This window comes from Camelina sativa, chromosome 11, assembly GCF_000633955.1.
Source record: "Camelina sativa cultivar DH55 chromosome 11, Cs, whole genome shotgun sequence".
Classification (NCBI taxonomy): domain Eukaryota; kingdom Viridiplantae; phylum Streptophyta; class Magnoliopsida; order Brassicales; family Brassicaceae; genus Camelina; species Camelina sativa.
In genome coordinates, this window is record NC_025695.1 from 10,766,226 (window position 1) to 10,778,635 (window position 12,410).

General features: G+C 37.2%; 4 protein-coding genes across 4 annotated transcripts; 3 read left to right on the top strand and 1 right to left on the bottom strand.

Moving 5' to 3' along the window:
* Positions 372-1,144, top strand: LOC104722796 (putative lipid-binding protein AIR1B). The gene has a single exon (XM_010441031.2). It carries the CDS (start codon positions 528-530, stop codon positions 903-905), a length of 378 nt encoding a protein of 125 aa, XP_010439333.1. The 5' UTR covers positions 372-527; the 3' UTR covers positions 906-1,144.
* LOC109127159 (uncharacterized protein At4g04775-like) lies at positions 5,439-6,222 on the bottom strand. Its single transcript, XM_019231494.1, has 2 exons — positions 5,810-6,222; positions 5,439-5,743 (listed from the first exon to the last, which is right to left on the bottom strand). Exons 1-2 carry the CDS (start codon positions 5,978-5,980, stop codon positions 5,465-5,467), a joined length of 450 nt encoding a protein of 149 aa, XP_019087039.1. The 5' UTR covers positions 5,981-6,222; the 3' UTR covers positions 5,439-5,464.
* On the top strand, positions 7,522-9,348 carry LOC104727839 (36.4 kDa proline-rich protein-like). The gene has a single exon (XM_010446908.1). The coding sequence runs from the start codon at positions 7,522-7,524 to the stop codon at positions 9,346-9,348; it is 1,827 nt and encodes a 608-aa protein (XP_010445210.1).
* LOC104722797 (putative lipid-binding protein AIR1) lies at positions 11,549-12,240 on the top strand. Its single transcript, XM_010441033.2, has one exon. The coding sequence runs from the start codon at positions 11,626-11,628 to the stop codon at positions 12,034-12,036; it is 411 nt and encodes a 136-aa protein (XP_010439335.1). The 5' UTR covers positions 11,549-11,625; the 3' UTR covers positions 12,037-12,240.

The following is a 12,410-nucleotide window of genomic DNA, read 5'->3' on the forward strand; positions in this document are numbered from 1 at the left end:
CATAATTAAAATATAATTGGGGAAAAACAAAAAAGTTTACGAAATTTGGTTTTAACCTCAGGATGAACGCCCAAAAAATATTCAGTTTTTCTCTATTTTTGTTCGATATTTACTTTCTGTACTTTCATTCTTTGAACTGAGTTACTAACTTACTATATCAACTGTTTAAAATAATTACATCTATTCAATTCATAAGAAACATATATCCATGACCTTATGAATTAAAAGAAAACGAAACTTAAAAACAAACAAACAAAAACCTCTTTAATGCATGCTAAACTAGAGATTTTGCGGCGTAAAGGCGTGTATAAGACTAGAGAGAAACGAGAGAGAATCAGGGAACCAAATACTTGCCTAAATCTCTAAAGCCTCATTAGTTAAAAAGAGTAATGTTAGGCGAAGAGAAATGAAATGATAAAAATAAGTGTCTTTAATTCCAAGGCCTTTCTTTCCTCTATAAATTACCCACACAACCTCATCGAAAGCATCCACGCACTACTTTCATATCCACAAAATAAAATAAAAAAATGGCCTCACACAGCTCAACCACCATTTCCCTCGTCATCATCCTCATCAGCCTCGCAGAAGCAGACCTACTCAGCTCGCCTTCACCAACAATGGGCGACAACTTTGGTACTTGTCCCAGAGACCCATTGCAACTACGCATATGTGCTAACGTCCTTGGCCTAGCCAATGTCACAGCTGGAGACACCAGAGCACGATCATGTTGCACTGCCGTCAATGGCCTCGCTGATGTTCAAGTAGCCGATTGTCTCTGCTTTATCTTCAGGCCACTCCCTTTGGTTTTCGGTATCGATAAGGCCGTTAGAGAAATCTTTTTTGCTTGCAATATGGTTTTTCCTATTGGTTTTCAGTGTCCACCAGCAACAGTAACTACCCCTTAATTCCCCCTAATTAAGATCCCTATAAATCCAGTATTTCCTTGAAGTTTGCTTGCACCACAAGTATGGTTACCTATTAATTAATGGATTACAGTGTTGATCTGTGTTTCGTTGTTGATTAGGACGTAATAAGGACTACTTATGTTTACAAGAAAAAGGACTGTTGATGTCTGTAACTCTGTATGCATATCTATTAATGTTCACGAAGAAGAATAATAAATAATGTTTAATACTTTTTTGTTTTCCTGCCTCCCAGTGTCCAGTGATTTGTCGTAACGAAAAAAATTGAGAATATGAACTAGTCTTTGTGTATACTTCAATGGTTCATTTAAAACATATATAATTACTTGTCTGTCAAAAATAAAATCACACCAGAAAGGGCATGTACATATTTTGGTGGAACTGGTTTCTGATAAAGCGGTTTTGATCACTTTTCCGGTCAAACCAATCAACGTAGTGATCGATGTAATAATCATGGCGAACATTACATGGTGATGTACTGGAACGTTAAAAAAAGAGTTGGCTTTTATTAAAAATGAATGTTCAAAGTGCCTATTTAGAAAACTTAAAATGTTGACTAACTGTTCATTAACTTGATCATTTCTTTTGTGTATGATAATACAAACAATCAAATTGGTTCGTTAGCTTATGTTTTCGGGTGTTCCAAACAATGGTTCTGGAATTCTGATCGCTTTAACACACTGTTGTATTACGTTTCGCCTGGACAAATCGTGTTTTTTTTTTTCGTAAGAGATATATATTGTTATCTAATGTTGTAATTTTCAGTTATGTTTTTATCATCATTTAATTTATGACATTTTTTCAATTTGCCATACTATAGAAGTTGAGGTTTTACATATCTTATATGAGGTATACTCGTCATTGTCTTGTAATGAGTGCCAGTGAGAAGTATGTGATCCCATACTCTGAATTCGTTCATAACAAGCATATGGTTTTAGTTTTGTCTTTTCGGGGTCCAGTGTCCACTAGCCCATTTATTTCCATTTTCCACTGTGTGAGTGAGGTTAGGGTCGATCTTACGTGCTCAACACCAGCAGAAGCCACTTGCCTAAAAGCTTTAGGCATAATGAAACCGTTCAGAAAGTAAATGCATGTGGTCCAAGATTTAAAAAAAAAAGAAAAGAAAAAGATAATGATCTCTTATTTCTATGTAGTGGATGGTCCGATTTATAGTAATTCAGTTAATGTTGTGATTATTTATAAGCCCTACATACTTAAGCAGAACGTTTTTTGTTTAACCAAAACCAGCCCTAACTTAAATCTTAATAATATAACCATGTTTAGGTGTAGCTAGCTCATAATATATAACCCATGGCCAAATGAATACGCTTTTAGTTTATTGCTAAATGTCATGTTTGTCATTTTTTGGGGTCTGTAGCAAGGTCCGTTGTTAAAACAATTTAAATGTGGAATATATTTTAACAACATACGTGTATAGAGAAAAGGAGAAGAGAGTAGATCATATATGCCATAATTATATTGTTAATCATATATGCTCAATAAATATATATATATATCTTAACCATATAGACTCGCGGCTGCCAGATTACCTTAGAGTGTCCCGATCGGCCATCCCTAAACATCTATATGAAGACGAGCATGCATGGGATAGGGAATTTATGAAACATGCCAAACCCATTTACTCAAGCTACAAAACCCACGACTTCAGGCGATTTTTTGTACGTGCGCATGCATTCATCTTAACTAAATGCCAATCGGTTTACAAAAAGAAAAATGCTAATTAGTTTTTTTCGATTCTTTTACTAAATAATTTTTTTTTGTAAACTAAATAATTCGTAGAAAATGGAAAAGAGAAACGCTGACGTACGTCTTACCTTTATTTACGTTCATAAGTTTCAAATAAAACTTGAGAAAAGAAATTCAAATTATGGACTTTTAAGACATTTTAAGGGGATGTTGTCATATTGATGAAGTAAATATTTCGGATACTTAATAAAGTTTGTTTTTTCTTTTCCCTTTTTATTTGGATAAAAAGATTTAACGATTATTAACAGATTTGAATTAAATTCAAGCTAAGCCCTAATTTAACCAGAAAGAGCTTTTTTTTTTTTTTTTTGGCAAACAACCAGAAAGGGCTTTAATTATCAATGTTACAAGTGGGGGTCAATGTAGTGAAGCTCCAAAGGGGATACAAATATACCCAACCTCACTTTATTTGTATTCACCAGTTTCCGTATAATTGGCCCTTTGTGAGAACAAACTGTACAAGTTGAATAAAATGGCAACGCATGGTTCAACAAAAACCCAACAGAACGCAAGCCCAAATCCGTCCTCCCCCCTGCCCACCCCTACCAAGCATTTCTGTACGCTGTCCACATCTTCCGAAAATTCGACCCACCATCTAATTTTCCATGTTATCTTATAAGTCATTTCTTGTGGCAGTTGCCCCCCTAGGTGATCCGCGCGGAAACTAATATGCCCAAGGCAGGTCGATGTGTGATTTGCCATGCGGTGTCAATACGTTGTTGATTTTCCGGTGAAAGGAAAAAAACAACTACGCAGCACCTTTTATAATGGCACGCCGTATCTTACAGCAAACCCACCACCGCCAATCTCATTCACTTCACCACCGCCTCCACCTCGTGCTATTTGCCCTAGGAGTGGCCTCCAACTACAAATATGTGGCAATATCCTAAGTATTATCGGCAATGTCATAGGGTTTGGCAATGTGCAACCTTGTTGCTCTATCATCCTTGGTCTATCTGATGCTGATGCACTTACTTGCCTATGTGAGTCGGTGAGAGCACCACGCCTAAGTCTCTTACCTAATATCATCACCATTTGTAGGACTTGTGGTCACATTATTTCTCCAGGTTTCACTTGCCCATGACCATTTCCTTGCATTTGTAAACCTAAAACTTACTCACTTTACAATTACACTATGGAAGCCTTTTGACCTTTTCACTTTTCGTCCAGTACTAATGAAATAATGAAGTTGGTAATGGCTAGCTTTATATTAGTTCTGTCTGTATCATTGTTTTGTTCATAATACCAAACCATTTAAGTTTAGGAGATATTTCCGGAGAAGAAAGCACAACAGAAAAAATTACATAAAAAAATTAAAAATGCATGAAAGGCTACATAAAATCAAATCTCTAAACAAGAATACCAAAAAAAGTAATCAAATCTCTAAACAAAATGATCGCATAATCAAATAGCCTTCTCTATATATCAGGTGAAAATTAAAGTTCCCACATTCCATGCTCGCAAGACGCTTCACTTTCAAATCAAACTTCACAACCATAGAATATAAAAGCTATAGTTTTTTATGTCTAAATAAATAAATAAAAGAATAAACATTATATGATTGGAAACAACTAAAACATAAATAAGATAAATATAGAGCATTCCAAATCTAGATAGTGGAGTAAAGATCCAGAAATGGATTAACGCTAGCTTTTTAAATAATCATCACCATATCAAGATTTGTATATTAAATGTGGAAGTAACGCATTAACGCTTTTCAAGTTATATAAGTGTTTGGGAGGAAGGCGCGCGATTCTTCATTTTATAACATGAGCAATATTTATATGTAAGTTGACTATGATGCCGTTGAATTATGTAATAAACATGCTTATAACACACTTCGTCATTCGAGTTAATTATCAACTCAACATATTTCTCCCTAAATACTTTGAAGATCCTAATAAACTCGATGAAATCACTTTCATCTTTTTTTTTGTATACAAATTTGGTAATGATGATTTTAAACACTTAATGTTTAAGCCAAGCCGAACTTAAAATTTTAAGTGGGCCGACGGTCTATTTCCCCACGAGAAGTATTGTATCGAACCAGATAGATCTCGTTCTTTACCCTCGGTCTATATGTCCCCGAAATAAAAGTTCGAAAGCTATATTCCCCCGAATCCAAAGTTCGAAAGCTATATCTCCCCAATTCTGGATTATATTGGTTTACCGTCTAAACCTGAGACCAAACCAGATATTGAACCAGTTTGATGCACAAACCTAAAATTAAACCAAACCCGACACCCGATTTCGACCCGTTTATCTTCGATTTCACTATCCATTATCCCCAAAATCCATAAAACTAAAAATCCTCCAATTTGCGAAGAACCCTAGATCGAAACCCAATTCTTTGCTTAGATTTCTTTGGGAAAACAGCTTCAATGGCGATTGTCCTTTCAGATGCTGACTTTGGAGGAGATTTCGATGAAGAAGCACATGACAGAGATGAATTTCACATCGACCAGTTGGTGAATGAGTTCGTCGATGAACCACCAGTCCGCCATGATGTGTATCCGGAGAGTGATACCGATGAAAACGGTGACGGTACAGAGCCAGTTCATACACATATCAGGCGCGGTGATGGGCATTTGTACGATAAGCAGACATTCTTTAGTGGACGGACTATGTTCTCAGAACTGGAAACAATCTGAAGCAATACAGGTATGACGGACTATGTTCTCATTACCATCTCATAGTCTTTTAATAGCAACATATTACAACTGAAACAAAAACATAGCAACAACAAACTAAAGGAACAACACTCATCCCGTTCTTCAACCTAGTAGCTTAGTGAGACCAATCATGATCATACAAAAGAAGACTAAGACAATCATGATTTTCTTATGGCTTGCTTTGGCTTCAGACAAACCATCTTCAACCTTCTCAAATATCTCCTTCTCCATCTTCTCATAGACCATCTTCTCAAACTCAAACCTCTCTGTTCTGATCTCTTTCAGCTGCTTCTCAAGGTCAGCATTCTTTGCATTCAATGTGTCTATCTCATTGACAAATGCCTCATCAACCCATTTGAAAGTGTGTTCATCATTCCTAAGCTGCAACAATCCTAATGTTATACACGGAAACAAAAAAAAATCAAAAATAAAACAAAATCGACTTACCTTATTAGCTACGACAAATTGACACCGATAATATCTCCTGTAAGGGTTGGAATCAGACTTCGATATCAAAGATATGATTCCTTCTCCGCACCAACATCTCTTTGGCACACCGATAGCCCTTCCTCTTCCCTGCAAACTAGATTCAGTGGAATTGGATGATACATTACTCATTGTGATACTCAAACTCGTAAATGAAAGAAGAAGTAATCTCAAGAAGAAGAACCAAACTCAATAAAAGGAATCGATTATGAACAACGAAAATCGATTTTAGGTTTTATTTGGGGATTCTGGGTTTATGATCAAACGGGTCGGGTTTGGTTTAATCTAGGTTTGTGCATCAAACTGGTTCAACATCTGGTTTACATTCGGGACATATCTGGTTTGGTCTCAGGTTTAGACGGTAAACCAATATAATCCAGAATTGGGGAGATATAGCTTTCGAACTTTGGATTCGGGGGAATATAGCTTTCGAACTTTTATTTCGGGGACATATAGACCGAGGGTAAAGAACGAGATCTATCTGGTTCAATACAATACTTCTCGTAGGGAAATAGAACGTCGTCCCAATTTTAAGTATATGGAAAAACAAAGCCAGGCTGGACCAGTCTACACAGCCGGTCAAGGGTACAAGCAAGCCAAGTTGGTGCTTGCGGCCGCCATTACAATAAGTATTTAATCGGCCCACTTTTTACCAAAAATTCATTAGTTCTGCTGGAAACCTACTTCTACCTAAGGGTTATGGTCACAAGATCGACTCACAAAATATACATTTTTACCTTTTTTTTTGTTTTTTGCTTGTAGCCACCAAAAACTCAGCGTCCAGACTGAAAATTTATGTGAGTTTACTGGTGTCACCAGAACCAGACTAATCAATTTACATTGTACCTAACAAGTAAAACAAATAAATGGTCACATTTATGTTTAGCCTAACTATAGAGACTGAAAGGCCAAAGGTAACTTAAAATGCCCCCAAACTTAACCCTAAAAACTATTTAATTTTATGGAATTCATGAAGGATGCCCACTACTCAAGCAACAAAACCAACAAATTACTCACTCCAGTCACAGTTTTGAGATAGAATTGATCGTTACATATCTCTATCTATTGTCCAATTTTTTTTAAAAAAATATATAGTACTCTTAAAAGTATTATATATTCTATTCTTTTAGAATGGATAAATATAAATTAATTAAAAGCATATCGAGCACATTCAACAGAAAAGACGTCATAACTTCGGTAAATATTTTCTACAAATCCACTTGGATAAAGCAATGGACCAAAACGAACGATTAATTAGATCAACATTATAAAAAAAAAACAAAAGAAATAATCCAAAACAAGTATCATGAGAGTGGTTTTTCTAACTCCGAACCATCATCTTATGTCACAGTCTATAAGCGACTAATTTATACGAGTAATCTTCATCTAAAGACTAAGACCGTTAGTGTGCATGCCAGATTAATCCGCATTTTGATAAACTGATTACTGCGAGCGTGTTGAACTTAAATATCGACCAGCGCGTAAGGCTAATGAAAGATTTATTTTCAAACAAATACGTGAAGTTAAGCCACCTATTAAACTAATAGAAGGGGTTTGGCAATAGACCCAAGTGACATAATGGCATTCAAGCTCCAAAAGTGGCTATAAATACTCACAACCTCACTACATCTCAATTCACAATTTCCGTACATTCCTCCTTTCGTGAGGACAAAATGGCCCCACATGGTTTAACGAAAACGTTAGCAGTCGTCCTTGCAATAATCAGCATTCTCTTCCTCAGCCAAATTGACGCTCAAAGCCCGTCCCATCGTGGCCCACCTTCTTCTCGTCTCCGCTCACCCCCACCCCCTCGCGGTACACCTTCACGCCCTCGTCGCCCGCCCTCACCCCCTCGTCGTTCGCCCTCACCCCCACCAATGGCCTGTCCACCTTGTATTTGCCCACTACCATCTCCTCCACAGAACACCCCACCACCAATTTCACCATCAGACACATCACCACCTAAGACTAATCCGCCACCCGAGATTTCACCACCTGAAACTGCACCACCAGATATTATAGACCCTGAGATTCCACCACCGGAGATTATAGTAGATCCTGAGATTCCACCATTCGAAAATCCATCACCTGAGATTCTACCACCCGAGATTTCGCTCCCTCAAACTCCACCACCAGATATTCTAGACCCTAAGATTCCACCTCCAGAGATTATAGTAGACCCTGAGATTTCACCAATCGAGACACCACCAACTGAGAACCCGTCACCCGAGATTTCACCACCTGAGACTCCACCACCAGATATTATAGACCCTGAGATTCCACCACCGGAGATTATAGTAGATCCTAAGATTCCACCATCAGAAAATCCATCACCCGAGATTTTACCACCCGAGATTTCGCTCCCTCAGACTCCGCCACCAGATATTATAGACCCTACGATTCCACCACCAGAGATTATAGTAGAACCTGAAATTCCACCACTCGAGACACCACCAACCGAGAACCCGCCACCCGAGATTTCACCATCGGAGACTCCACCACCAGATAATATAGACCCTAAGATTCCACCATCTGAAACTCCAGCACTCGAGAGTCCACCGCCTGAGATTTCGTCACCTGAGACTCCACCACCTAATATTATAGACCCTGAGATTCCACCATCCAAGACACCACCACCTGAGAATCCGTCACCTGAGATTTCACCACCCGAAACTCCACCACCGGATATTGTAGACCATGAGATTCCACCCCCAGAGATTATCATAGATCCTGAGATTTCACCATCCGTGAATCTACCACCCGAAATTACACCACCTGAGACTCCACCACCAGAGATTATAGTAGACCCTGAGATTCTACCTCCCGAGACTCCACCACCAAATATTATAGACCCTGAAATTCCACCATTCGAGACCTCACCACCAGAGATTATAGACCCCGAAATACCACCATCTAATACTCCACCACCGCAGATTATAGACCCAAAGACTCCACCACCCGAGACCCTACCACCAGAGACTCCACCACCTGAAATTATAGACCCATCACTCGAAACTCCACCTCCAGAGATACCACCACTAGAGATCCTACCAACGCTTCCTCCGAACACACCCCAACAAACTCCTCCAAACACACCACCGGAAAATTCACCAACACTTTCACCAAACTCACCACCGTTGACTCCTCCTGGTACACCACTGTCGCCTTCACCAAACAACTCACTATCACCTCCTCCTTCGAGCTCCCCACCACCACCGCCCCAGCCTCAAACATCACCACCATCTCCCCCACGTGGCATATGTCCCAGGAATGCCAACCAAATAAGGTCATGTTCCAATATCCTAAGATTTTTCGGTAACTTTCTAGATTTTCGATTGGCGAAACCATGTTGTACCCTCATTCGCGATTTATCTGATGCTCAAGCAGCTGCTTGCCTATGTGATTTGGTGAGAGCACGACGTTCCACTCTTTCTCCCAATATCATTATCCTCTGTAGGGCTTGCGGCCGCAGGATTCCCAGAGGTTTCACCTGCCCATAACTATTTCCTTGTCTCCCGACCCTTGTTATTTCCTAAGTTTACGAAAACAAACTTAACACTTAAACCACAACTAAAGTCTCGTGACTTATTTACTTTCTACTAATAATATATAATGTAATAAAACATCAATAAATTTTGTGTTTCCTTTTGAATCTCTCTATTTTATTGAACTTTACAACTGTAATCTGTAACAGACTGAAAATATCATATGTAATAAAAACACAAGCAAAATGTTTTATTCTAGAGTCACAATTTTAAAATTACTTATATACATATTTTACGTAAGATATCTTTGTATATAGTTTTTTGTTGTGATTCCGATAAATAAAGAAATTTGTAATAAACTAGCTATTTTCGAATCATTCTTTTAGCATTAAAACGTAAATCAGACGGAAAATTTTTAATGAAAAAAACAATCGTCCCCTATCTATTTTGAAGATTCAATGGATCGGACTATTAGCTTCAACTTCATAAGATTGTCCATCTGATTTAAAATGCTTCAATATCTCAGTTACCAAGCTTTTATTTACTTTAAGTTGATCATTTGTTTCTTTTTTTTTTGTTAATTCAGAGAGTAAATCCCCAGACTTATGGAATAGTCCGAGACTAATTTCTCTGGGGAGAGGGTCTCCCCAGATATACAAATGGACCGTAAGCAATGTGCTCATACCCATGTGGCCAAATGGATTAAAGTGAGTAATTCTGCGCTTGGGGAGAATCGATCTCTGGCCTAGACCAACAGAGCGATTCTTCCACCAAAACTAGAACCACTAGCCCACCACTGGTTAACATTTGTTCCTTTTAGTTCATCATCTTCATTAATTATTGCTAGTCGGAATTGCATGTTTAATTTTACTGATCTTTAGTTTATGTTTAATGATTAAGAGTAAGAGTAGACACTTGAAAATCGCCAAGACAATCTTTCTTAATCCGTTACAGATAAGTTTAAGAATTAACCTTTAGTGTGTAGCAATATAATTAGTCCGATCGGTGTGCACTTGAAAATTTGTAAACCAGATTAAAAAAACGACATTTTAAAAATGTGGCTTTTAAAAAAAAATTATCACAGAATTAAAAAAATTATAGTGAAAACCAAAATAGAAAAAAAAAAATATGTATATTATATATATATATATATATATATATTTTGCTAACCAAAATTAAAAAATATCTATAAAATATAATATTCACCAAAAAAAGCTTTTAAAAAATAAATTATGTCATACTAAATTAAACATATGAACCTAATCTTTTTATAAATATGTGGCCTATTTTTTTTATTTCTTTGGTAGCTGTGGGCATTTGCCCTTTTTGCCCAAGGGTAAGCACGGCACTAAGCGGGTCACATGGCATAGTTTGCGGACCCGATCAACTCTTGTAGTTTGTAATAAACCTAATATTGTAGTGTTCCGGGTGAACCTTTAGTTGCATGTTTAATTGATAATGTGATTAAGAGTTGTCTAATGTCTAACTAAAGTTAATTTTTATATATGATGTTAAGGTTTGTGGTCGCTGAATTCCATAAGGCTTTAGCTGCCCATAATGGCCTTGCAACGCGACACAGTTCTCCTCATATTTTTAAGTCTTAAATATACAAGATAACCTAGTGATTTTGTCTATTAATTTTTGGTTCCAGTAATGATATAAAATACCAATGAAAATGATATCGTAACGTTTCAAAAACTCTTCCTTTATGTGTCATCGGACAAAGCGAGTTCTACAAAACAATCAATCATGAAGTAGACTCGTTTCTCAAAATGTTCCTTTTAATTCCATCTTAAAGTAGAGCATTCGATGAAGAGCACACGAAGAGAACGTACACAATCAGGTAATGTCCTCCATCTCCCTATGTTAATAATGTATTACATTCGTAGATTACACGAAAGTCTATGTAATTCTAAAATACGGAAGTCAAAATTATGTAATAATAATAATAAAAGATTGATTATATCTTTATTATAAAGATGTGATTTTAGATAATTAATATAAACAAAGAATATGTATATAAAAACCATTTTAATATAATGACTAAAATGCAACTTTGTACTTAGTTCCAAAAAATATGCATATCGCCAGCTAAATTCCCTAGGGCTAGAACGTGGTCGGTCCAATCAAATATTTTAATAACCACGCACCATTATTAACCAACTCAAGCTACCCACTTCCCCTATAAATACACACTTAACACTCTTTACTTTTCTCCACCACAACTCTCTACATCCTTCTCAACTTGAAGGAGTTTCTTTAGGGCTTTGTTTGTCTTTCCTTCAGCAACCAATGGCTCTTAAGAACTCTCTTGCGCTCTTCCTTCTCTTCAACATCCTTTTCTTCACCCTCACTACAGCCACTCGCAGTACTGATTGTCCTCCTCCACCGCGCAAACACAACAAACATAAACCTAGCCCACCAACCGCACCAACCACTACTGGGACTTGCCCTAAAGATGCCTTAAAGATCGGTGTTTGTGTTAACGCACTCAACTTGTTGAACGATGTGACTATCGGAACTCCTCCTGTGACTCCATGTTGCAGCCTTATCCAGGGTTTGGTCGATCTTGAAGCTGCGGTTTGTCTTTGCACTGCCCTCAAGGCTAGTGTTCTCGGTATCAACCTTAACCTCCCCATCAACCTCAGCTTGCTTCTCAATGTTTGCAGCAGAAAGGCACCACGCGGCTTCCAATGCTCTTAAAATCAATACGTCCATATATAAGTTACGAACCATGAAAATCTTGAATCCTTTTATCGCTATGTTATATTTTATGCCGGTTTATTTGAATTGGTGAAGCTCAAGAAGAACATCAATGAGGTTATGTTGTTTACCTTTTTTTTATTGCGAGTAATTTGTTCATCGTCCTTTTCAATAAAATATCAATGATTTGTTTCTTTTAATCAACTTGGTTCTCTTTTTTTTTCAGCATCTATTATTAATTTAATATTAGCGTTAATATACACAAGATAAGATAGGTAATTGATCCTATATTATTATTAATTTAATATTATTGTTAAAATACACAAGATAAGATAAGTAATTGATCCTAAATTAATTAAAGGGGGGGGGGGGGG